Source organism: Heptranchias perlo, chromosome 4 (genome assembly GCF_035084215.1).
Source record: "Heptranchias perlo isolate sHepPer1 chromosome 4, sHepPer1.hap1, whole genome shotgun sequence".
NCBI lineage: Eukaryota > Metazoa > Chordata > Chondrichthyes > Hexanchiformes > Hexanchidae > Heptranchias > Heptranchias perlo.
Genome location: NC_090328.1, coordinates 59,417,773 through 59,443,121, shown reverse-complemented (window position 1 = coordinate 59,443,121; position 25,349 = coordinate 59,417,773). Strand labels below are relative to the sequence as shown.

The following is a 25,349-nucleotide window of genomic DNA, read 5'->3' as shown; positions in this document are numbered from 1 at the left end:
TCCAGAATTGGAAGTAGGCAGATGTGGGATCAGAAGCTCTGGTTGTCATTGAATTGTATTTTCTCTGCACACTGTGAAATTGCAATGTTATAAGCTGAGTCTCTCTGCAACAAAGCAGCCAGTGGTCGATGGAGAAGGACAGAGTTTCTGTCTTCCTTTCCTGAAGGGACGATTCATACTAAACTATTGGTTCCACAAATATAAGTGGTTATCCGACACATTATCCAAGTGACCCAACTTCAGGTGTGAGCCTAGACAGTGAGTATCAACTGGCTCTTCAATTGGGCTGCATATAGTGACATAACTATTCCCGGCCAGGATGGAGATGATTGGGGAATTCCCCCGTCAGTGGCCATGAAACTACCAGATTGTCGTGAAAACCCATCTGGTTCACCAGTGTCCTTTAGGGAAGGAAACCTGCCGTCCTTACCCGGTCTAGCGTATATGTGACTCCAGACCCACAGCAATGTGGTTGATCCTTAATCGACCTCTGAAATGGCCTAGCAAGCCACTTAGTTGTACAATCTCACTACAAAAAGTCATAATAAGAATAAAACCGGACGGACCACCTGGCATCGGACCATTAGGCACCAGACACGACAAAGGCAAACCAATCCCAGTTGACCTGCAAAGTCCTCCTCACTAACATCTGGGGACTTGTGCCAAAATTGGGAGAGCTGTCCCACAGATGAGTCAAACAACAGCCTGACATCACCGTGGCTGCAGTGTGTACCATCCACAGGATGCACTGCAGCAACTCGCCAAGGCTTCTTCGACAGCACCTCCCAAACCCGCGACCTCTACCACCTAGACGGACAAGGGCAGCAGGCACATGGGAACAACCCCACCTGCACGTTCCCCTCCAAGTCACACACCATCCCGACTTGGAAATATATCGCCGATCCTTCATCGTCGCTGGGTCAAAATCCTGGAGCTCCCTTCCTAACAGCACTGTGGGAGAACCTTCACCACACAGACTGCAGCGATTCAAGAAGGCGGCTCACCACCACCTTCTCAGGGGCAATTAGGGATGGGCAATAAATGCTGGCCTTGCCAGCGACGCCCACATCCCACAATTGAATTTTAAAAAATCATGCCTGGAGCCCGCACTGCTATAAGTGACTGGGACTGATTTTATGCATGTAATTTGCACTCATTGCATTTTGCTGGAGAAATTACCCTCCTTTTATCGGGAGGAGTTGCTGTAATTTCGGTCACGAGTTCTGTTTCCTCCAGTTGGTAGAGACTCTTTTTAAATGGACTCTGTTTGCTGAGTAAATAAACTTTGTCTGCTGTAAGTCCTGGCCCGCCTCCAACTGATTGGCTGACACAGTGGTGTCAGTAGACACTCTGATTCAATTGGGGTCATAGCAGCCAAGCCCATCCTGTCCAGGTCCACACCCACTTTACAGCACAAGTCATTAAATAGCTATCAGTGATGAATCTCTAGTGGATTTATTTCTTCTCCTTCACAAGTCCAGGAGCAACAAAGCCAATTGTAACATCTCTACTGTTGCCCCAGTTGTGATCTGCTAACTCAGCACATACTAGGACTTGGATCTGGGCTTTCCTGGTCTGTAGAATAATGCCAATGCTGTTTGACTATACCACCATGGGTCATGTCAACACGGAGCTGGTCACCATTCTATTCAGATTTTTAAAAAAATTCTGTTCTGTGTACTTTACTCAATTGCATAAAAAGCTTTCTAGGACATTGGAGGTTTTTCATTGCCCTATCAAATACTTGGCTTTGATGGATTGGAAAGTAGTCATTTAGTATGGTATGTATGTCTGTCATATTGAAACTCATTATTTTACAGTCAGCAGTTATCCTAGAAGGTGAAGACAATGCTTTGATTCATAGGTTACAAAATCATAGTGTATATTTTGAAGTTAATGATGGCGTTTATGTTTATAAGAGAATAGAAATGGCTTTCCTGTAAACTAAATTCTGTCTACTATCTAATATTTCAGGAGTAATCCGTGAAAGTTACCTCAAAGGTCACGATCAGCTTGTTCCAGTCACCCTTTTGGCTATTGCAGTTATTCTCGCCTTTGTCATGGGGGCAGTTTTCTCAGGAATAATCGTTTACTGCATATGTGATCACCGGCGCAGAGACATTAATGTAGGCCAAAGGAAAGAGAAAGACTTGCCTCGTTCTCGCAGGGGTTCCATGGCCAGTGTCACAAAACTCGGTGGTCTGTTTGATGCTCAAACAAAGGAACCAAAACCTGAAGCTCTGCTGACTCCTCTGATGCATAATGGTAAAATAGTAACGCCAAATGGCACAACTAAGATGCTGATAAAAGCTGACCAGCATCATTTGGACCTGACAGCTCTTCCCACTCCAGAGTCAACACCAACCTTGCAGCAGAAACGAAAGCTCAGCCGTGGGAGCAGCCAGTGGGAAAGGAACCAGAATCTAATCAATGCCTGCACGAAAGATCTGGCTTCCATGGGATCGCCAGTGATCCCCATGGATCTTCCTCTCCATGCTTCTCCCAACCACATTCCAAGTGTTGTGGTCCTCCCAACCACTCAGCAGAGTTTCCAGCATGAATATGGAGATAGATCAGAAATGGCGCAAATTACTATTGAAGATCAGAATGCCACACTGGAATATAGAAGTATGAAAAGTCCCTGTCATGGATTAGTTGCAAACCTAGATCACGTGCCACCTAAAGTTCCTCAGAGAGAAGCCTCGCTTGGATCCACCAATTCTGGGTTGCCTCAGAATGCTCTGGGCAAGCGACTGGATGTTCCTTCTCCTTCTTATGCAATTGAATATAAGAGAAACTATCCCAGCAATTCATTGCAAAGAAATCCTCAAACATCCGCATTCAAAAGAAACCACAATACTAACTCTTCCAATTCCTCTCACCTTTCAAGGAACCAGAGTTTTAACAGAGGAGAGAATCCCCCTCCTGCACCACAAAGAGTAGACTCTATGCTAGTGAATGCAGGTCAGTCTCAGACACAAGCTGTAACCGTATCTAGGAGATCTAGCATCACTGCACCATACAACTCTCTGCCAAGATCGGGGGTCAAACGCACACCCTCCATAAAACCAGATGTTCCACCAAAACCCACATTTGTTCCCCTTTCAGCTTCCATCAAGCCAAATGATACGTGTACATAATCACAGTGGGAGGTAGAAAATGATATGGACCCTGCTTTCTGAGTCAGTGTTTTGCAACTGCAACACTAGTTTTGTGTTTTTTTAAAAAAGCTGTTGTTAAGCTGAGGATGTTTATCCCTTCTCCCTGGGAAAAGTGGAATATTTTCTTACGACTGCTACAGCTACTGAACTCAGCATTTGAAAGGTGGGGTTAGCAGCTGTTGGACTTCTGTCTGAGGGGGTTAATGATTGATGCACACGAACAGGATGATGGAATGATGAGCCAAAAGCACAAAACTGTGGCAAACGTGTAATGTCTCCTTGACTCTACAACATATTACTCTCTAGGGAGATGAGTTTTAAAAACAAAGCACTGAAGAAGTTGACTCAGGCTTAACAATAGCTGAAGTTTACTGTTTGCAGATACTGTGAAATGCCTCTCAGTGTTACATCCGCTTGGTCACAGCAGATATCTGCCATTTAGGCAAGGCTTTGGCCTACATCTCTGCTATTGTCCTTCTTGTAATGATTAATGTGACTATTAACACTAATAGCTCCTGGTATTTATTATTTAAGTGCTATTTCAAAATATGACTGACTCCTTCAAATGAATTTATGGATATCTCTTTAAAAAAAAATCAGAAAGTCTAAAATGTAATGTTTGTAATTATTTAAGTCAAGTCAATTAACTGGAGACATTCAATGCTTTTTTAAAGTAACCGTCCACTAACAATATGGAGGTGGAAAACTGAGCTCAGTGTTTCTACTCAGCTGCTGACAGGGTTATCGAAGTGCTTGGGGAGGGGAGAAGAAAAGGGGGATATTTATTTTATTGTGACAGGTTCATTTCATGGTCCATGGCAAACTGAATGGGGGAGTGCATCAATGAAAATGTCCAGGTTTGTTCCCCTGAGGACTAGGAGAGGGAGGGAAAGGAACTCTGATACCATGCACACAGGTGGAGTCACCATCTATTATGAAGAGGAGGTATGAGGATTTAATAGTCCTGTTGGTTTTGTCAGTAATTGATATTTGCAATGCAGGCACTGGCACATCATGTGCTAGCCAACTCAATTTTGCACGTGGCACAGCAAATGATAGCAATAGATGGAGCATGCTGAAAGGCAAGCTGTTACCATACATAAATCATACTTCTATCATGCTGGTTCTAACTGGGAATACATCTGTGTGACAAGCTTCTTTTCTTCCATGTGTAAATTTGTGCCTTACAACATCAATTGTGTACAGTTCTAGGTAGTAATCTGCAAACATTTCCCCCCTTTTTAAAAAAGCATATTTCTGCTGAATATTTTCTGCCCATTTGGAACGAATGCTCTCTGAAAGAATATATACGTTCTGATTCCTCAATTCCTAGAGAAATCTGGGCTCTATCACATTTGATTGATCATCCTATTGTTGTGCCAATCTTGCCCTCCCGAAAACCTGTAAATTGCAGAAAATTTGAAACTCATCCACATTTCTCTGGGTGTGTTTCCTTTCATTTTTACTTTCTTTCAGCACTGTAATATGATGTATTCCCACTGGCTAATTCAGAAAGACGGATGTGCTTTAATAATGTTTTTACTTGTGACAGGTGGGCAATCGCTATGATGTGATAAATTATCCAATTGGCTAGTGCCTCAGTTGAAGGCACCACAAAACCTACATTGTAAATGTTAGTGAATTGGCAAGGCAGTCTTAAAGCAGGCGGGTTCCTGCTGGTGTAACACTGCTATAATAAGTGTAGCCAGAAGGATAGTGAAAACCTTTTGGCACAACTGTTTCTAATTATTGTTTTTGTTTTACATTTTTCAGTTTGTCATGCACGCTGAATAGAGTGTTTTTATCTGTTAAATAATTGTCAACATGTTGTAGAAATAAGGTTTTTATCTATTGAGCTGTATGAATTTTCTTTTCTTTTTTATTTTTGTACTTACTTGCTTTTGCAGTTTTCTTTTCCTCAATTGGACACTTACTTGCAAGTTGGCTAGTGTTTAGAATGGTAGCTAGATAATTCCAGAAGGAACTAGACCAAAGTGTGTAACAAGGGTGCATACACATTCTACTTCTGTGTCCTCCATTTGCATTACTTCATTATGTTGGCTAGTGTTGATGCATTCCTTCAAGACAGTTTTTTAAAATTTAACTCTGTATGTTTCAGGCAAATGATATGTTTGCTGTTTTCATGCCTTCTTTATGTTCATGCTGTGTGATTGTTTATAAGTTAACTTGGAGTGCAATTTTAATACGTTCTTAGGATTTAACTTGAGAAATTCATCACAATACTTTTTATGCAAAAAGAGCCCTGATAAGTTCATATTGAAAGGCCAATATGGTATTCACAAGCATTGATTTGATTCAAAATGTAATGCCGTGAGATAAATGAATAGTAGAATGCTGTTTGCTGCCTTTTCTTTTCTGGCAGTGTCTTTGTGGACCCCTCTTTGCCCCTATGCGTGCCTTTGAAGCTCACCCTTGATATACACTCTTAGATACAACAGTCAAATACTGGTTGTGTAATATGTAAAATATTGTGATGTTGACACAATCTCTTTCCCTCAGCTCCACATCCCTAACATCCAATTCACAACTCAAATGTATGTTGTAAAAAAAACTCTTTAATTATTACATAATGTAATAAAACAGACTGTTCTGCTGTAGTTTTATTGGTTTGAGTGTCGTGATTCTTCCAGAGCCCTGAAGGTTACTAGAATGTAACATTAACTTCTGATTGATTTCATGTTTGGAGTGCACTTAATCTGTTACAACACATCTGTAACCCATTTACATTGAATTACTGTGTGAGATGATAGAACAATGCTCCATTCTGCACCATTTTGCCTTTCCTGTATCAACTTTGAGCACTTTGATCCAGATGCAGAGTAAAATCCTTTAAACAGGAACAATGATATGCCTTAAACACGACCTCAAAAGTTCACACAGTACTGCACTACTGTGAATTTTTCCATTTCTCACAACGGTTCCTTTATCTTTGTGACTTCTGAGTAAAATTACCAATTTGTGTTGAATTGTGGGGAGTTATATATTGCACTATTTGCAGCTATTCTGTAAGCCTGAGCTGGAATCAAACCTAAATCCAAGGTAAACAGACAAGAGTTCTAGCTCTCTTAAGGCCCTTTCATCCCTCCTCCTTCCCCCAATATTGTTTTATTCATATCAGCAAGGTTCATTCGAGTAACTTCAATACCGGTTTTGTATACTTATAAACAGGACTACATGTTCACTGCAGCATGTGGTAATACATTTCATCTTGTTTTCCTTTGATGAAATATACACTGCCTTAAAGGAGTGGCATGCATCAATTGGAGTTGGAGGTGGAATTACTAATATTGTGTTTCTGCCATCAATAATCTACAAGTTGAGTACACAACTAGTACAAGAGACACCATGTGGAATGTGGATGTGCTGAACAGACTGCAATACCTTGTTCCTACTCCTCTGCACCCAGACCATTGTCAGTGACAGACATGGTCATTACGGCTCTGTCAATTCAGGTTATCTGGAGGACCAGTGGGTCATCTACTAATTTTGAAATATAATATACGGTTTGTATGAAAGCATTTAAGGTCACAAGGGTTTAGATGAAGCAGGCCTATTTGATCTCGTCCTTCCAGAATACCAAATCCACCACCTTCCCATTGCCACAAGTAGCTGTTTCTTAAATTAGTCTGGAGTCCCGTCCTCAACCACCCTCCCTGGCAATCTGATCCAGTTGCTGATCACTCTATGTAAAGAAAAGAGAGACAACATTGGGGAAGAAAAATTACTCGATGGAAAAAACATCACAATCGAAAGTAGAATGCTTTTAAAGACGCTATCTGATCTCCTGTAGCATTGCTCATGGTGAGTTGGAGACGTTACAAGAATAGGGTTATTATATCAAGTAGTAGAACCAGGGACAATAACTAATTGGCATTGGGGAAGCGCCCAGTGTCTGACAGTATTATGATGGCGTCTCAGGGTTTAGCAGTATTAAGGAGGGTCTAATGGAAGAGGTCGTAGGATGCAGAGAACAATGGAGTGGAAGGCTCTAGGAACACTGGAGCTAATCCTGGGATTTGGGATCCAAGGAGCATTGGGAAAGGAGGTCTTGGGGTCTGTGAGCATTAATGTGGTTCTTGGAGCTCTGGAAATGAGGTCTAAAGGTGTGTGAGCATGGAGTTGGGGTCATAGAAGCATACAGCACAGAAGGCCATTTGGCCCATCATGCCTGTGCTGACTCTTTGAAAGAGTTATCCAATTAATCCCACTCCCCTGGGTCCTGGGATCTGAGAGGGAATATTTCTGGGGAGGTGCATCCAGGGTCCAGCAAGACTAAGGAGGGGGTTTGGAGCACGAGGTGGGCGGTATGGCAGTACTGGGTATGGCTGGGTTTTAGAAGTATTAAGGGTATAACATCCTTGTGGGGATGGGCGGGTGGATTAGGAGAATGGGACACAAGAAACTGAAGACCCTTTTTGAACCGTTGGGCTCCAACTTCCCACCAGGTTCCTGTCCATCAGTCTTCTCCTCCACAGTCACTTTTACACCCTCAAGATACCCCATTCCTGTTTTTATGTTCTTGCCTTAAAGTTTTTATGTGTAAATTTTCTGTTTAAAATGAATGGGCAGAATATCAAAAGCTGCATGTACAATTTCCTGATCTGCATCTCAGCACTCACCAGGAGCGCAGAAACAGAAAATAGAGTGCACTGAGTTTTCCAATTGATACTGTCTTTAATAAGCATAACTTTCCATAAACAAAAATGACCTCATAAAACACTCAAAAGTTTGTCATTTATATTGTTTTTGTACATCCATAAGCCTCAAAAATGGGTCAGAGGAGATTTTTTAACTGAATTTTCAACTATGATGAACAGCAATCCATTATCCACAAATAATTTCTTTGTTTTCTTTTCTGTCAACAAAGAAACTATGATCGCACATGTTCCTGTTTACAGCTGTTCTTTGTTATACTTAAATGAAGCTTTGACACTTTAAGCTTTGCTTTTTCTAAAAAGCTTTGAGAGAAACTAAAACGACTCTCAAATCCTCATAAGATACGCCCTTCTATACTTCTTCAGAGCTCGTTGATGCACGTATTGCATGCTGGGAAGTTCATGCAGACTACAGTTGCCAACTCTGGTTGGACGTATTCCTGGAGGTTTCATCCCACGCCCATGCTCCCTCCATTGGTTGCCTGGGATGTCCATCCTCATGGCAATATTTTCATAGCTAATAAACAAGTATTCAAGGGAAATGAACAAAACACACAATTATTTTTAATGCCCCTATGATTTTCTCCCAGGTTGCCTGTAACAGTGTCCGAGAGTTTAATCTTTAATTTGTGGAAGCTCCAGGACAATCCTGGAGGGTTGGCAACCCTAATGCAAACAGCACTCAAAATGCACAGATGTGGCTGAAAGACCTCTCTAACTGCTGTGAGGTAATAATATCCAGTTGAACCCTAGGCTTTTGAGAGAGGCTGAGGCCGTGAAGTAAAACCTTTAATGAAGGTATTTCAATGTTAAGTGCTGACATAAAAGTGTGACAAAATCGTGATAACAAGAAGTGAAAGTTGTGGACAGGAAGCACAGAAATGCACAAGATTTTTAGTGTATATTTGAAGATATGTTGAAAAGGGTACTGATTACATGTACTCGATCTATTTTATAGCAAGAAGATTAACAGTTAAACCTGAATCCAAAAAGGGAAGTTAAAATATATAAATAAAAAATACAATTTTTTAAAAATGAAAAATAGGGAGATAGAAATGTGTGAAACTATAAACTTAAAACCAAAAGCAATGTAAAAATTCATAATCCAGAATGGAGAATACAAAACAAGTGAGGCTGCTCAATGATCAGAGAATGATGGAATTACCTTTGCAGTAGTAAGATGGGCAGGTGATGCCTCTGAGTTCACAAAGAAAATAGAGATTAGTAACAAAATGGCCATTTAAAAGGAATGAATATTCACAGAGCAACAGGAGTAAATGGAATGAACCCAGGCATACTGAAGGAAATAAGAATAGAAGTGGGAGAAACTTTTTTGAAGTTTGTTAAACATAGGTATATCACCAGAAAGCTGGAAATATTCTAATTAAAAAAACATCTGAAGCCCAATCCTGGGAGTTATAGGGCATTTAGCCCAACATCTACAGTTGAAAAGATATTAGTCTATTATAAAGGAATAGGAAAGCTAATCTATTACAAAAGAGCAATTCAAAAGCAATGCCAATAATTTTAAAGCAATATGGATTTATGAATGGCAGGTCATTTTTAATGAATTTATTGGAATTCTTTGAGGATATAACATAATTAGTAATATTGTCAATGCTGCATATCTTTGACTTTTAGAAGTCATTTGTTAATGAGCCTCGCAAGCCTTGTGATAAAACAGAAACAATAATAGGAAAGGGTGATGATCAATGGCAGTAGTTCTAATTGGGCAGCATCTCGAATGCCCTGGGATCAGTCCTACATAGAATTACACAGAACGTACAGCACAGAAACAGGCCATTCAGCCCAACAGGTCCATGCCGATGTTTATGCTCCACGCAAACTTCCTCTCTCCCTATTTCATCAACCCTATCTGCATATCCTTCTATTCCTTTCTCCCTCATGTGTTTATCTAGCTTCCCCTTAAATGTATTTCTGCTAGTCGCCTCAACTACTCCTTGTGGTAGAAAGTTCCACATTCTAACCACTCTTTGGGTAAACAAGTTTCTCCTGAATTCCCTATTGGATTTATTAGTGACTATCTTATATTTATGGCCCCTAGTTTTGGTCTCCCCCACAAGTGGAAACATCTTCTCCACATCTACCCCATCAAACCCTTTCATAATCTTAAAGACCTCTATCAGGTCACTCCTCCGTCTTTTCTAGAGAAAAAAGCCCTAGCCTGCTCAATCTTTCCTGATAGGTATAACCTCTCAATTCAGGTATCATCCTAGTAAATCTTTGCACCTTCTCCAGTGCCTTTTTATAATATGGAGACCAGAACTGTTCAGGTGTGGTCTAACCAAGGTTCTATACAAGTTTAACATAACTTCTCTGCTTTTCAATTCTATTTCTCTAGAAAAGAATCCCAGTTTTTGGTTTGCTTTTTTTAAGGCCTTAATAACCTGCGTCACTACTTTTCGTGATTTGTGTATCTGTACCCCCAGATCCCTCTGCTCCTCTACCCCATTTAGACTCTTATTATCCAAGCAGTGTATGGTGCCCCCTTATTCTTCCTATCAAAATGTAATACCTCACACTTATCTATATTGAAATTCATTTGCCAATTACATGCCTATTCCGCAAGTTTATTAATGTCTTCCTGTATTTTGTCGCAGTCCTCCTCGGTATTAACTATACCCCCCAATTTGGTGTCATTTGCAAATTTTGAAATTGTACTTCAGATTTCCGAGTCCAAATCGTTTATGTAAATGGTGAACAACAGTGGTCCCAGCACCAATCCTTGTGGAACACCACTTCTCATCTTTTGGCAATCTGAGTAACTACCCTTAACCCCTACTTTCTGTTTTCTGTTTTGTAGCCAGCTTGCTATCCATTCTGCAAGCCTAAGGACCTCTGCGGTTCATAGTATTTCTAAGTAATATTGATGAACCTATTAAAAGTAGATTTTCCAATGCTAATAAAGTTGTGTTGTAATGTAGGATATGCACATGAAAGGGATAAAATTTAGATGTCCACCAAATGTAGTAACTAGAATCTAATATTGAGAAATGTATGATAATAAACTTATACTTTAGATTGGAAAATATTATTATAAATGAAGAGTAATATTGTTAAGTGGAGGCAAGACAAATATTGGGCTATAATAGTGGATAAAACCGTAGAAGTTTATAGCACAGAAAGCTATTGAGAATCTTATAAAGTAGATTTTCTGTTTATAATCCCTTTACCTGTATATTGTTTCAAAATAAGATTTATGAACCAGATCGCAAAATGGAAACAGGCTATCTAGCCCTTCCGGCTCACTGTTATCCAAGCACTGTATTAGGATCCAATCTATTTTTCATCCTTATAAACTATTCCAAACCCATATCACTCTCGTCACTGCAGAATCCAGAATGATTCCATTTCTTTTCAAATACTTCAACTGAGCTAGCATTCACTCTGTGGCTAGTGCGGGAGGGAAGGGAGAAGAGAGACTCTTAAAAATGGACAAGATTAACAAAAGATCTGAAAGATAAAAAAAACAATATAAAATAACCTACTGTGAAAGTTCACTTAGTGAAACACACTATTGCAGAGCACAAGTTAGACATTTTAAGCAGCTTACAAGTCTTAGTTTGGTGTATTTCACTGAATGTCTTTTCTGTCAAACAAAACCTGCATACATGAACAAACCTCACCGGACTTCTGGTGAGGAGACCCAGCTGGTGGAAATGATGCACAAAGTGTGCTGCTAAATTTCTCCATCAAATTACTTTGCCCATAAGCAAATTAAACCCAACTTGTTGGCTGCCTTAATGGTATAAAACCCTTCATCTCGAGAGTTATGATTTAAGTCCCCAAAGGCCCTAAGTTTAAAGTCAAAATTGTAGCAATTCTAAATAGACCGGACACCAAAATTTATCATTCAGAAACTTGGAGCAGAATTTAAATCATTTTGTTGAATATTTATAATATTCATCAGTACTGGGTACGGTAGCATAGTGGTTATGTTAATGGACTAGTTATCCAGACGGCCCAGAATAATAATCTGGAGACATGAGTTCAAATCCTGCCACGGCAGCTGGGGAATTTAAATTCAGTTAATTAAATAAAAAATCTGGATTAAAAAGCTAGCATTAGTAATGGTGACCATGAAACTACTGGATTGTTGTAAAAACCCATCTGGTTCACTAATGTTCTTTAGGGAAGGAAACCTGTCGTCCTTACCCGGTCTGGCCTATGTGTAACACCAGACCCACAGTAATGTGGTTGATTCTTAACTGCCCTCTGAAATGGCCTACAAAAGTCATAATAAGAATAAAACCGGCACTGGGCACGACAAAGGCAAACCAAGCCCAGTCAACCCTGCACAGTCCTCCTCACTAACAACTTGTGCCAAAATTGGGAAAACTGTCCCACAGACCAGTCAAGCAACAACCTGACATAGCCATACTCACAGAATTATACCTTTCAGCCAACGTCCCAGATTCCTCCATCACCATCCCTGGGTATATCCTGTCCCACCGGCAGGACAGACCCACCAGAGGTGGCGGTACAATGATATACAGTCAGGAGGGAGTGGCCCTGGGAGTCCTCAAAATTGAATCTGGACCCCATGAAATCTCATGGCATCAGGTCAATCATGGGCAAGGAAACCTGCTGATTACCACCTACTGCCCTCCTTCAGCTGATCAATCAGTCCTCCTCCATGTTGAGCATCACTTGGAGGAAACACTGAGGGTAGCAAGGGCACAGAATGTACTTTGGATGGGAGACTTCAATGTCCATCACCAAGAGTGGCTCGATAGCACCACCACTGACCGAGCTGGCCAAGTCCTGAAGGACATAGCTGCCAGACTGGGCCTGTGGCAGGTGATGAGAGAACCAACACAAGGGAAAAACCTACTTGACGCCGTCCTCACCAATCTACCTGCCACAGATGCATCTGTCCATGACAGTATTGGTCGGAGTGAGCACCGCACAGTCCTTTTGGAGACGAAGTCCCGTCTTCACACTGAGGACACCGTCCATTGTGTTGTGTGGCACTACCACCGTGCTAAATGGGATAGATTCAGAACAGATCTAGCAGTTCAAAACTGATCATCCATGAGGCACTGTGGGCCATCAGCAGCAACAGAATTGTATTCCAGCACAATCTGTAACCTCATGGCCTGACATATCCCTCACTCTACCATTACCAACAAGCCAGAGGTTCAACCCTACTTCAATGACGGGTGTAGAAGACCATACCAGGAGTAGCACCAGGCGTACCTAAAAATGAGGTGCCAATCTGGTGAAGCTACAACACAGGACTACATGCATGCTAAACAGCGGAAGCAACATGCTAAAGACAGAGCTAAGCGATCCCACAACCAACGGATCAGATCAAAGCTCTGCAGTCCTGCCACATCCAGTTGTGAATGATGGTGGACAATTAAACAACTAACGGGAGGAGGAGGCTCTGTAAACATCCCCAACCTCAATGATAGCAGAGCCCAACATGTGAGTGCAAAAGACAAGGCTGAAGCGTTTGCAACCATCTTCAGCCAGAAATGCTGAGTGGATGATCCATCTCGGCCTCCTCCTGAGGTCCCCACCATCACAGAAGCCAGCCTTCAGCCAATTCGATTCACTCCACGTTGTAAGAAGAAATGTCTGAGTGCACTGGATACAGCAAAGGCTATGGGCCTCGACAACATCCCGGCTGTAGTGCTGAAGACTTGTGCTCCAGAACTACTAGCCAAGCTGTTCCAGTACAGCTACAACATTGGCATCTACCCGACAAAGTGGAAAATTGCCCAGGTATGCTTGTCCACAAAAAGCAGGACAAATCCAATCCGGCCAATTACCGCACCATCAGTCTACTCTCAATCATCAGCAAAGTGATGGAAGATGTCGTCGACAATGCTATCAAGCGGCATTTACTCACCAATAACCTGCTCACCGATGCTCAGTTTGGGTTCTGCCAGGACCACTCAGCTCCAGACCTCATTACAGCCTTGGTCCAAACATAGACAAAAGAGCTGAATTCCAGAGGTGAGAGTGACTGCCCTTGACATCAAGGCAGCATTTGACCGAATGTGGCATCAAGGGGTCCTAGTAAAATTGAAGTCAATGGGAATTAGGGGGAAAATTCTCCATTGGCTGGAGCCATACCTAACACAAAGGAAGGTGGTAGTGGCTGTTGGAGGCCAATCATCTCAGCCCCAGGACATCACTGCAGGAGTTCCTCAGAGCAGTGTCCTTGGCCCAACCATCTTCAGCTGTTTCATCAATGACCTTCCCTCCATCATAAGGGCAGAAGTGGGGATGTTTGCTGATGATTGCACAGTGTTCAGCTCCATTCACAATCCCTCAGATAATGAAGCAGTCCGTGCCCACATGCAGCAACACCTGGACAATATTCAGACTTGGGCTGATAAGTGGCAAGTAACATACGCACCATACAAGTGCCAGGCAATGACCATCTCCAACAAGAGAGAGACTAACCACTTCCACTTGACATTGCCAAATCCCCCACATCAACATCCTGGGGGTCACCATTGACCAGAATCTTAACTGGACCAGCCACATAAACACTTTGGCTACAACAGCAGGTCAAAGGCTGGGTATTCTGCGCCGAGTAACTCATCTCCTAACTCCCCAAAGCCTTTCCACCATCTACAAGGCACAAGTCAGGGGTGTGATGGAATACTCTTCACTTGCCTGGATGAGTGCAGTTCCAACAACACTCAAGAAGTTCGACACCATCCAGGACAAAGCAGTCCACTTGATTGGCACCCCATCCACCACCTTAAACATTCATTCCCTCCGCCACCGGTGCACTGTGGCTGCAGCGTGTACCATCCACAGGATGTACTGCAGCAACTCGCCAAGGCTTCTTTGACAGCACCTCCCAAACCTGCAACCTGTACCACCTAGAAGGACAAGAGCAGCAGGCGCATGGGAACACCACCACCTGCACGGTGCCCTCCAAATCACACACCATCCTGAATTGGAAATATATCGCCGTTTCTTCATCGTTGCTAGGTCAAAATCCTGGAACTCCTACCTAACAGCATTGCTAGAGTACGTTCAGCACACAGACTGCAGCGGTTCAAGAATGGGGCTCACCACCACCTTCTCAAGGGCAATTAGGGATGGGCAATAAATGCCGGCCTCGCCAGCGACGCCCACATCCCATGAATAAATTTTTAAAAAAATTACTTTATGAAGACTGAAGAAATTTAGGCTCGTCATCCTTGAACCAAGAGGGAGAATTTTAACTCCTGTTCCACCCAGCGGGAACTGGAGTTAGAATGCAAGTGGTACGCTTATTGTTCGTTTCCCACCCCGCGGCTATTTTAACGCCACTACTTAATCAGGTGGGAGCCTCATAAATATATGTACATTGGGGTCTTATCACTTAGATAGGGCCCTGTGGCTATTTTAACTGCCTACTGAGTAGGGTGCCTGTTGCGGTTGCTCCACTCAGTAAAACCTGGCTGATATCCAGCGGAGGTCCCGTACGCTAAGTGTAAAACTTGTCTTTGTGGGGCTAGAAAGAGCAGAAGTGCTGCCCCAGGCCGCACAAAGAAAATTTGGGACGCAGCTAACTTGGGTTTGCCCTATTTCCTACCCACAAAGCCCCGCCAACTCCCCCCCCACCGCCTGCCAGCCTCAGAGCCACCCAGTCTTTGTAGGCCCAAAGCTGGCAAGCTGCCTCTGGTTGCCTGTTTTGGGTGGGTAGCTGGCCAGTGGGATGTTAAAATGGACCGAGCCGCCTGGGTGGACATTCCACGTATGCTGCTAGCTTACCGCCTAGGAGTTAAAATTGCCCCTAAGGTAACTGCGACGGGATCATGTGGAGGAGTATGACGTTTGTAAATAGTACAGAAAAACTACTTGATATAGAACATGAAAGAAGAGCATGATTCAGAAAAGTGAGAGTCATAAAGAGGACTAATGCCAGGATATGTCTCATCACACAAATAGTGATCTACATTTGGAAATTGTAAACAATTTTACAACACCAAGTTATAGTCCAGCAATTTTATTTTAAATTCACAAGCTTTCGGAGATTTTCTCCTTCCTCAGGCAAATGTTTCAAGAGCTCCTTGAAGCCTACGCATTTATACATATTGAACAATACATGGTGTTTACAGACTGCCCCTGCAACTGCCCGTTGCCAAGGCAATCACCGTGTTCAGACAGAGAGGTGTCACCTGCAGAACCCCCGAATACACATTCAACAAAAAAACAAACAGGGAAAAAAAACAGAGAAAAAAAAACACAGAGAGAGGCAGAAACATCCGGAAGGCAGAGAGAGCCAGCAAATGACCCATTATATTAAAAACAGATAACATTTGTTCGCTGGTGGGGTAACGTGTAGCGTGACATGAACCCAAGATCCCGGTTCATGTCACACTACATGTTACCCCACCAGCGAACAAATGTTATCTGTTTTTAATATAATGGGTCATTTGCTGGCTCTCTCTGCCTTCCGGATGTTTCTGCCTCTCTCTGTGTTTTTTTTTCTCTGTTTTTTTTCCCTGTTTGTTTTTTTGTTGAATGTGTATTCGGGGGTTCTGCAGGTGACACCTCTCTGTCTGAACACGGTGATTGCCTTGGCAACGGGCAGTTGCAGGGGCAGTCTGTAAACACCATGTATTGTTCAATATGTATAAATGCGTAGGCTTCAAGGAGCTCTTGAAACATTTGCCTGAGGAAGGAGAAAATCTCCGAAAGCTTGTGAATTTAAAATAAAATTGCTGGACTATAACTTGGTGTTGTAAAATTGTTTACAATTGTCAACCCCAGTCCATCACCGGCATCTCCACATCATGACTACATTTGGAAAGGTGGTGAAGGCACTTTTTTCTTAAATGCTATGTAGTTTTGGCACTTTTTAAAAATTTGCACTGGGGAGATGGTCTCTGTAAGTGCACTGAGCTTTGTTTTTATACAGAGCCCCACAGAAAGCAAATGTAATGGATTGGTTCTGTGTTTATATTGCTAAATCCCCTCCCTTATTAAAATGTTAATTCTCAGGATGTGGGCATTATTGACAAGGCCCAGCATTTATTGCCCACCCCTAGTTGTCCTGATACAACTGAGTAGCCTGCTAGGCCACTTAAGAATCAACCATGTTGGTGTGAGATTGGAGTCATATATGGGCCAGTTCAGGGAAGGAGAGCAGGTTTATTTCTCCAAAGGGTATTAATGAACTAGTTGGGTTTTACATCAATCAGATAACTTTATGGTCACTTTTACTAATATCAGCTTTGTATTTCCAATTTTTTTAAACTGAATTCAAATTCTCACACTGTTGTGGTAGGATTTGAATTCATATTTTCAAGTACAGGCCTCTGAATTACTAGTTCAGTAACATAATCACTACACTACCCCAGTTTCATGGGTCTGTGATGCAGGTATCTAGCCAGGCTTGTTTACACTATGGAATGCAGGTGATGGAGAGAGACTGGGTCACCTTGTGTTGACTGCATTCATATTGTATAAAAGCACCTTAAGAGGCAGTTGGATTCTGTGATGAGGGACCATCTTTTTCTAGATGGATAAACTAAGATGGGGTGAATAGCCTTCCTCATCTATATTTATCTTGTGATCTAATTAAAAGGGAATTTTGCACACATTGAAATGACTCCGCACACAAGAAAGTTTAGCACAAGCCAGAAGGGATGACATTCAGACATCCTTAATCTACTAAATGGAATAAAATATTTAAGATCTGCTTGGGTTTGTGCATCATGAAAGTGCGTCATGAGCCCCCTGTGAATTAAATGTAAACCTATACACTTCTTCAAACTTGTGGAATTGTTCCACTAAGCCATCATTCTAAAATCATCAATACTTTCTCCTGGTGATTTTAACATACATACATTCATGCTGCATGAGTTTAGAACCATAACTACCTGCTGTGCAGATGTTTATATCAGTACAACAGTTACACTGATTTAAAGCCCCACATACTGCATAGCATTTTCAACAGATTTAAAGTAGTACCATAAAACCGCGTGAAACACGGTGTGCCCTAATGATTACATCTGGTACTCAAAACCTTCTGCATAGGTTTCGTGAAACCCAATTAAATGTGCAGTAATTTGCTACAAATAAACATTACACACATTTTCCCCTGGGAGCTTGTTTAAATAAATCAATAGGCGTCATCTTAAACCAGCTTCTGGAGCTCAGCAAAACAATTACTCAGACATTGTAAAAATATTTTTCGCTGCTAATGAGGGGCCAGGCAGACCTGTTAAGACTCTCATTTATTGGTCATCACTAAATCCTGGGATGCCATTAGGTAAGACGAGTGTAGTATATTCTATATCAATGATACAATATCTGATCCTTATAAATAATTCATCTTTAAGACACTTTTGAAGGTGTGTCAATTCATATTGATGTATAAATGCAGCTGTCAGAGCACCACGAGCCAGTTTCTTATCTACTTGGATTAAGTAAAGGGGTTTTGTGATCAAAACCGACAAGAATGTTTCCATTTGTATAAACATGTTCTCTGTTCTGATAAGTTTCTGGAGTTAATGGGATGTACGGAACAGAATTTTCCTCATATGGCATCATGTTCCAATCTTTACATTATCCAGAGCAGCAGAGAAGGATGGAGATTGAGTGCTTCAGTGAAGAAATGATAAAGCATGTAAAATCTATGCTGCAGTGAGGATATTACCCAGACAGGCCTGGGTATCCTGACCCCTCTTGAGAACAGATGCTACTGGTCTAATAGAGTTCTTAACATCTTCACTACTGATGTCAAATGTCAGACTTTACAAAAACAAACAATTGCCTGTAATATTTCTTCAAGTAAAACCAGATTCTCGCGTGTTGTGTTTTGGATTGCTGTCTATTCTGTCCAGGAAGTTTTCTTTGGTTCAAGCTGTGATATAGTCTCCATATGAAGTCAAATCCAATATTCTAAGATTTTAATGTACAAAGCGTTACATATTATTTTAAACCAAGGAAACGGCTGGAGTCATTTGAATATTAGGGGGCCAGAATGGGTTCTGTTGGAAAGAATAGGCTAGCTATCGAAAACATTATCTTTATCAGATTGAGACGAATAGATAAGCTGTTAACACATTCAGAGGATTCCAGCCTGTATTTGCACATTATGTCGAAATCTTCGCTTTGCCATAAGCTCAGCAGGGGGTTGTCTGGCAGGTGTCTACTGTGGGGAGGACAGTGCTGGTGTAATCGGCAGTTTTACTAACCAACATCTGGACAAGGGAGCATTCAGAAGCCAAGCCCTCTGACTTCCTAGACAAAACAAAGCAAGAAACACATAGGCTAAACCAGTCCAATTAGGACTGGGAAGGAAGCTTGGCTTAGTGAGGGAAAAATTGCTCATCTTAAGCTCAGAGCTGATCAGAACCAGAAAGCTAACCAGGAAAATTAGGTTAACCACTAACATAGGATAGGGTGGAGTGGTTTATTACTTTTCTTCATGTGGGGTTTGAAGTCAAATGAAGTAATGAGTTTTGATTATAACTGTTGCTCTTCTGAACATTCACATGCTGTCTGTAAAATAAAGTAGCTTAACAATTCATATCTGGCATTGTCTCACTAAAGTGTTTTTAATCCACCTGCTGAATAATTGGAAATGTGCATGTGAGGGTATATGCGAAAGACATGATATCCAGTTCAGATCACAAAGGGCTTTGTATAATTAGATATTGGACAGTACAGGCATACTCCTAAACTTGAGGCGCAGGAGTGGCCTGGACCCAAGAATATACCTAAGGCAGACCTGAAATTTATAACCTCGGGTACTGAGGATTTTTTTAAAGAAAAAAGCATACATATTTTTGTAAAGTCACTGTACAGTTTTGTCACCTGGTACACAGAATACATTTGCACATTTAAGATTGTTGTTATGGCTGTGGGCATGTTGGGAACTGTGTGTTTGGGAGTTGGGGTAATTTGGCAAATTCCTGGGGGATTGCTGGATTGGTGATATCAAGGTTCCTATGTGCATACTGGATAGGGTTACAGCTCTTTGTGGGGCACTTAGAGGGATTATTAGTTTGTAGTTTCTATCTGACCTTGTGAGATGGTCTGAGGTGTGTGAGGTTAGCATGAAAGGACTTCAGACCACCTGGTACCCCTCAACTTCCACCTCGAGTCCATACATTACTCACTCTGATTGGTATAAGCAATCCCACAAATTTTTCATCATCACGTTTTTTGTGGGAAGAGTTGTACTTCGCCACACTATGGGATTGTTGGAGTCTCTGCATCAAACTGGAGGAGGTGGGATGGAGGATCCTGGATGCTCCCTCTTGGGTTTGTCATGTGTTTGTAGGATGGTGGGGGGGTGATGGTCCCTGGGCAGTGGAAATGCTATGGTGTTGCTTTCTAGAGCTCAGAGAGCAGAACTGAGAAGATTGAGATGCATTGGCCTTGGAAGCATATTTCACCTTAGTCCTTGGCTTGGAATATTGTCATCTCTTTGGTCAGCAAGTTAGCGACTCAAACTACAACTACCTTAAGGCATCGTGGGCTTGTGTGCATTAGGCTAGCATTCTGTGGGCACAATCCAGCATCAACTCCACCTGCTTATTCAGATCTAGAAGGGATCAGAGGGTCTCTTGAATGAAAGGGATTGGTCTACTCCTCTGCAGGCCTTCTGGAATACTGGATGTTATTGCTATGTACCTAGTTGTTAAGGTCCATTCTTATTGCTTTCTCCTGGTCACTCTCTAGTAGATCAATATTGCCATTATGTTATCATCTTCGAGGACCCAAGTCTTCAGTTCCATGGTTTTCTGTTCTGGTTGGGAGTTTGTGTTGCAGAACTTGACGAGCTCTAGTTCATTGCCAGGATGGCTGTCAGGAAGATCATGTGGAGTTTCCTGACTTCTGCCCTTAGGTACAGGACATCTTCTGTTGGTACTGTATTTTGGTCCTGGGTGTTTTCTGTGGTGGGGACCATGTTGTGTTGGTTCAGCTTGTCTCGGGGTTTGGTGTGCTTGGAAATGTTAGGACTTGGTCATCTGCGGGTGGCATTGGGCTTTGTGCTGCTGTGATTCCTAGTGTGAACATTGGGAATCATGAGTGCTGATGCTGGCTGGTTGCAAGGAAGGGGGGCTTTGGTTCAAGTCATCAGAGTGGAGTATGGGTAGTCCATGGTGGAGTGGGATGCACTTTTTGAGTTGGACTGCAGGGCCTTGTGTTAGGGTTCTATGCTGTCTCTGGCAGAAGCAGTTACATTTGCTGGGAGCAGCCATTGAACTCCTTTCCTTTGGGTATGGGGGTGCCTCGTCAGACAGGGCCCCTGGTATTCATGAAGGAATAATTCATGGGTTTCATTTTGAAGGGGTTCCCTGGGCTGCTGGTCATATCCTCTGACGTGAGCACATTTCAGTGCTAGTACTCAATCTTAAATGGGAGGCTCCCTTTCTGGGTTATAGTTTGGTACAGGGTACAGCTATGGTTAGGGAGTTAGTGCTTCAGACAGCGCTCCTGCCGACCCCACCAAGAACATTACCAGTATTTCCAGCAGCAAGTTTAAATGGCCAGATGCCAGCAGATTAGCTGTAGCAGTGCTCACTGATGTTGCCAGCTTGCGTGAAAGGGTGACTGAGATTCAGCTCTTCTTGTACAGAGCTGTTGGAGGAGTTTTGGAGTGCTCGTGCCTAACAGGTTTGAGGGCAGGAGTGGGCCTTGGACAAAGTGATGGGGGTTGGGGGAGCTGGATCAAGGTTTCTTGGGTCCCAGCCAAGGACCTGGGGGATTTGACAGATTTCTGGCCACTTTCCTTGGGGCCATGGTGCAAGCAGGTTGTTTCCACATTGTCCATTGATTTCCTGAGCTCTTTATTCAGGGTCAGGAATTGGCATCTATAGCTATTAGATTCCCACCTGAGTCATGGTGCCACAGCAAGGAAAAACATCTTTTTAATTGGGAAGTACCATTTATCTGTTTGCCCATAAATGTATACTTGTCACCTCAGTAATATAAAAAGCTATCATTAGATTTTCAATAAGTTTGACAACTTATTTCCTTTCATCAGGCTGTTGGTTTAAATTCTGCCTGTACTGACAGTGTCCACTTTAGTGAATACAATTTGGTACTAAGAAACGGTTTGATCAAGTTCTCAATAACTTGGAAATGATACTATGTCATAATAGCTTATGATACTAATATTTGTATCAAATTCCTTTGTCTGTTGTTTTACCAGAGGTGTTAACCCAAAATGGCTGCTATATTCCAGTGAGAGAATCAACATAAAATAAAAATGCAACAGCAATGTTTTGAGTTTACTGAGAATGTTATGAACACAGAAAGGCTCTATATTTTCATATTTCTTTAGTTACAGATTACAATAACCAAAATTTACCTTTTATAAATTTTTCTAATTTAAACCAAGAGTGTCCATCCTGCAACCTCGGAGTCCTGGCAATCCTCCTCACAAAGCTCAGGCAACACAATCCCATTTGCTGTAACATTTCTAATTCACTGTGTTACAAATTCGGGTCTGTCATAGATGCCTTCTTGGTGTCAGTCGCTCCTTTAAGTGATCTGAGCTCACAAATGCCTGTATCTATTTGTAGGAAAATATAATCTGGGATGTAATAGTAGCATCCGCTATAATCTGGACTGAATATTCATGTGTTTTTCTTCAATCTCTCCGAAGGTGGACTGAGTAAACATCGGGTGAGACGAGACCTTATTTCCCATCAGGCTGATAGGTTTAGATGAAGTAGGGAGGCAGGAGGCTCGTGTGGAGCATAAACACTGACATGGACCAGTTGGGCTGAATGGCCTGTTTCTGTGCTATACATTTTAAGTAATTCTATGTAAGGTTAACATGCAGAACCACAGTTACGGTGGGATTTACTTATCTCCATCAATACGACATCCTAGAATAATATAAAAATAATGAATATGCAATGCTACCCTACTTCAGTGGGTTCTTTTGCGTGACTTAAAGCTAATTTTCTAAATATTCCTTCCTGTATTCCATCGTTCTGGCAGCTCTTTGTTGCCTGATAGCCTCTCGCCTATGTAACTCTTTTTCTTAAAAGCCTGAATCGTATCAGCTTTTAGTCAAACTGACTACACCCCACAAGAATGGAATCTAGGGGGGAAAATTGGATAGGGGCCGTTTTTGGGCTTAGGTAGCGTAATGTGCTATTACCTCGCGCCCAATGGTCCCTGCGCAGGCAGGACCCAAGTTTCGGCCCACCCGAGGACTCACCTGCAATCAGCATTCCTTTCCAGGCCTTGCATGTGGAATCAGTGCAATTTGCACTTTCCACCACCAGGGGAGCTCAATCTCTTAAAGGGAGAATGTTTCTTAGAAATCTCTTATAGGTAGCTGGTACCTATTACTTGCTGAAAATAAGAGTCTACTGTCTGCACGTAGTCTGAATGGAAATCAGACATCGCACACGTAAAACACAGATGTAGGTTCCATCCCAATGTTTACACACTGATGAGTTTTGTTAAAACATTGAATAAAGGTTGCGCACTACTAAATCCTACATCCTCCAAACTGCACACCAGACCTCATCAATCTGCTGATCTGAGTTGGTACCAGGCCAGCGAGAGTGCATGCACCAAGGTTCTCTGCTGATGTACTAGAGACCTTGGTGCAAGAGGTGGACAGAAGGAGGGACATCCTATATCCGCAGGGGGGAGGGGGGGTGGGGAGCGCAAGAGGCCCTCCAGACATATATCCAGAAGGCAGTGGGAGGCAGCGAGGGACGAAGTCAATGCCAGGTGCACAGCATCATGAACATGGATTCAGTGCAGGAAGAAGTTCAATGCTTTGACATGAGTGGTCAAGGTGAGTGAGGTCAACTGTCAAGTGGCATCTCCTACCAACTGCTCCATGCACTACACCCCCCCATCACCCACATACCAACAAACTCACTCTTTCCATCAGTACTCAACTCTTCCAACCAGATGCTTCCTCTCACCCTTACACATTACCACTGTTTCAAGCTGCCCACCCACAACTCACAGGCCACACACACTAGCAGCTATTCAACCATGACAGGCACATCACCCAGACACATGTCCCACTTTCTTGCAGGAGAAGGTGGCGCATATCAGGCGGCAGCAAGTGGCAATGGCATTTAGACCCTCGAGTCTGTTCCACCCTTCAATGAGATCATGGTGGACCTGCGACCTCACTCCATATACCTTAGCCCCATATCCCTTAATACCCTTAGTTCACAGAAATCTATCAATCTCAGATTTAACATTCACAAGTGAGCTGGCATCAACTGCCGTCTGTAGAACAGCGTTCCAAACGTCTCCCATGCTTTGCGTGTAGAAGCATTTCCTCACTTCACTCCTGCACATCCTAGCTCTAAATGTTAGGCTATGTCCCCGCGTCCTAGTATTCAAGTCTAGGAGACCTCCAAAAACAGTTACAAATGTCTCGGCAGCCAGAAGCAATAATCTAGCCACCAAATCCTGCATGGTCCCTTTAAATAGCGCTGGTGGGGGGTCCTCCACGCACTCTAAGACACGTTCAGATGGTTGGGGTTAAGACTGTGCGTTGAGTTGAGCATTAAGTCCCAAAATGGTGTCTATCACTTTAAACCAGCGCTGCACACTGATTGAAGCCATTTTCTCCCTACTTTACATGATTCCAGCGTTCGTTATCTGCGCCTGCGCTAACTCCTATTCCAAGATGGCGTCTGCCACACGTCACAATGGAAACAACATCTTGGATGTCGGACAGGCCATGTAGCGCCAAAACAATGGGCGCTACACGGACCAAATTAGCGCCCCAGCAGCCTAACTTGGTAATGAACCCTGCTGAGTTCAAATGAATAAAGCTGATGCAGCAGCAATGAGTGTCAATGATCACTGAAATGTCAAATTTTTTTTATTTTTTTTTTATTCGTTCACGGGATGTGGGCGTCGCTGGCAAGGCCGGCATTTATTGCCCATCCCTAATTGCCCTCGAGAAGGTGCTGGTGAGCCGCCTTCTTGAACCGCTGCAGTCCGTGTGGTGACGGTTCTCCCACTGTGCTGTTAGGAAGGGAGTTCCAGGATTTTGACCCAGCGACAATGAAGGAACGGCGATATATTTCCAAGTCGGGATGGTGTGTGACTTGGAGGGGAACGTGCAGGTGGTGTTGTTCCCATGCGCCTGCTGCCCTTGTCCTTCGAGGTGGTAGAGGTCGCGGGTTTGGGAGGTGCTGTCGAAGAAGCCTTGGCGAGTTGCTGCAGTGCATCCTGTGGATGGTGCACACTGCAGCCACAGTGCGCCGGTGGTGAAGGGAGTGAATGTTTAGGGTGGTGGATGGGGTGCCAATCAAGCGGGCTGCTTTATCTTGGATGGTGTCGAGCTTCTTGAGTGTTGTTGGAGCTGCACTCATCCAGGCAAGTGGAGAGTATTCCATCACACTCCTGACTTGTGCCTTGTAGATGGTGGAAAGGCTTTGGGGAGTCAGGAGGTGAGTCACTCGCCGCAGAATACCCAGCCTCTGACCTGCTCTCGTAGCCACAGTATTTATATGGCTGGTCCAGTTAAGTTTCTGGTCAATGGTGACCCCCAGGATGTTGATGGTGGGGGATTCGG

The 25,349-nt window shown here is 42.8% G+C and overlaps 1 protein-coding gene and 1 long non-coding RNA gene across 9 annotated transcripts in view; one reads left to right on the top strand and one right to left on the bottom strand.

Annotated features, from left to right (window-relative positions):
* sema6a (sema domain, transmembrane domain (TM), and cytoplasmic domain, (semaphorin) 6A) overlaps nt 1-5,779 on the top strand; it is a 152,680-nt gene extending 146,901 nt beyond the window's left edge. For all 8 annotated transcript variants that reach the window (XM_067982996.1, XM_067983002.1, XM_067983000.1 and 5 more), the window contains one exon: nt 1,975-5,779. In XM_067982996.1, the coding sequence (XP_067839097.1) occupies nt 1,975-3,140 (1,166 nt within the window). In that variant the 3' untranslated portion in view covers nt 3,141-5,779. The remainder of the gene's footprint in view (nt 1-1,974) is intronic.
* A 1,859-nt stretch (nt 5,780-7,638) lies between these two features.
* Nucleotides 7,639-11,299, bottom strand: LOC137320965 (uncharacterized). Its single transcript, XR_010962687.1, has 3 exons — nt 11,032-11,299; nt 9,003-9,034; nt 7,639-8,354 (listed from the first exon to the last, which is right to left on the bottom strand). It is a non-coding gene; the product is annotated as an uncharacterized lncRNA (long non-coding RNA).
* Nucleotides 11,300-25,349: the final 14,050 nt, after the last annotated feature.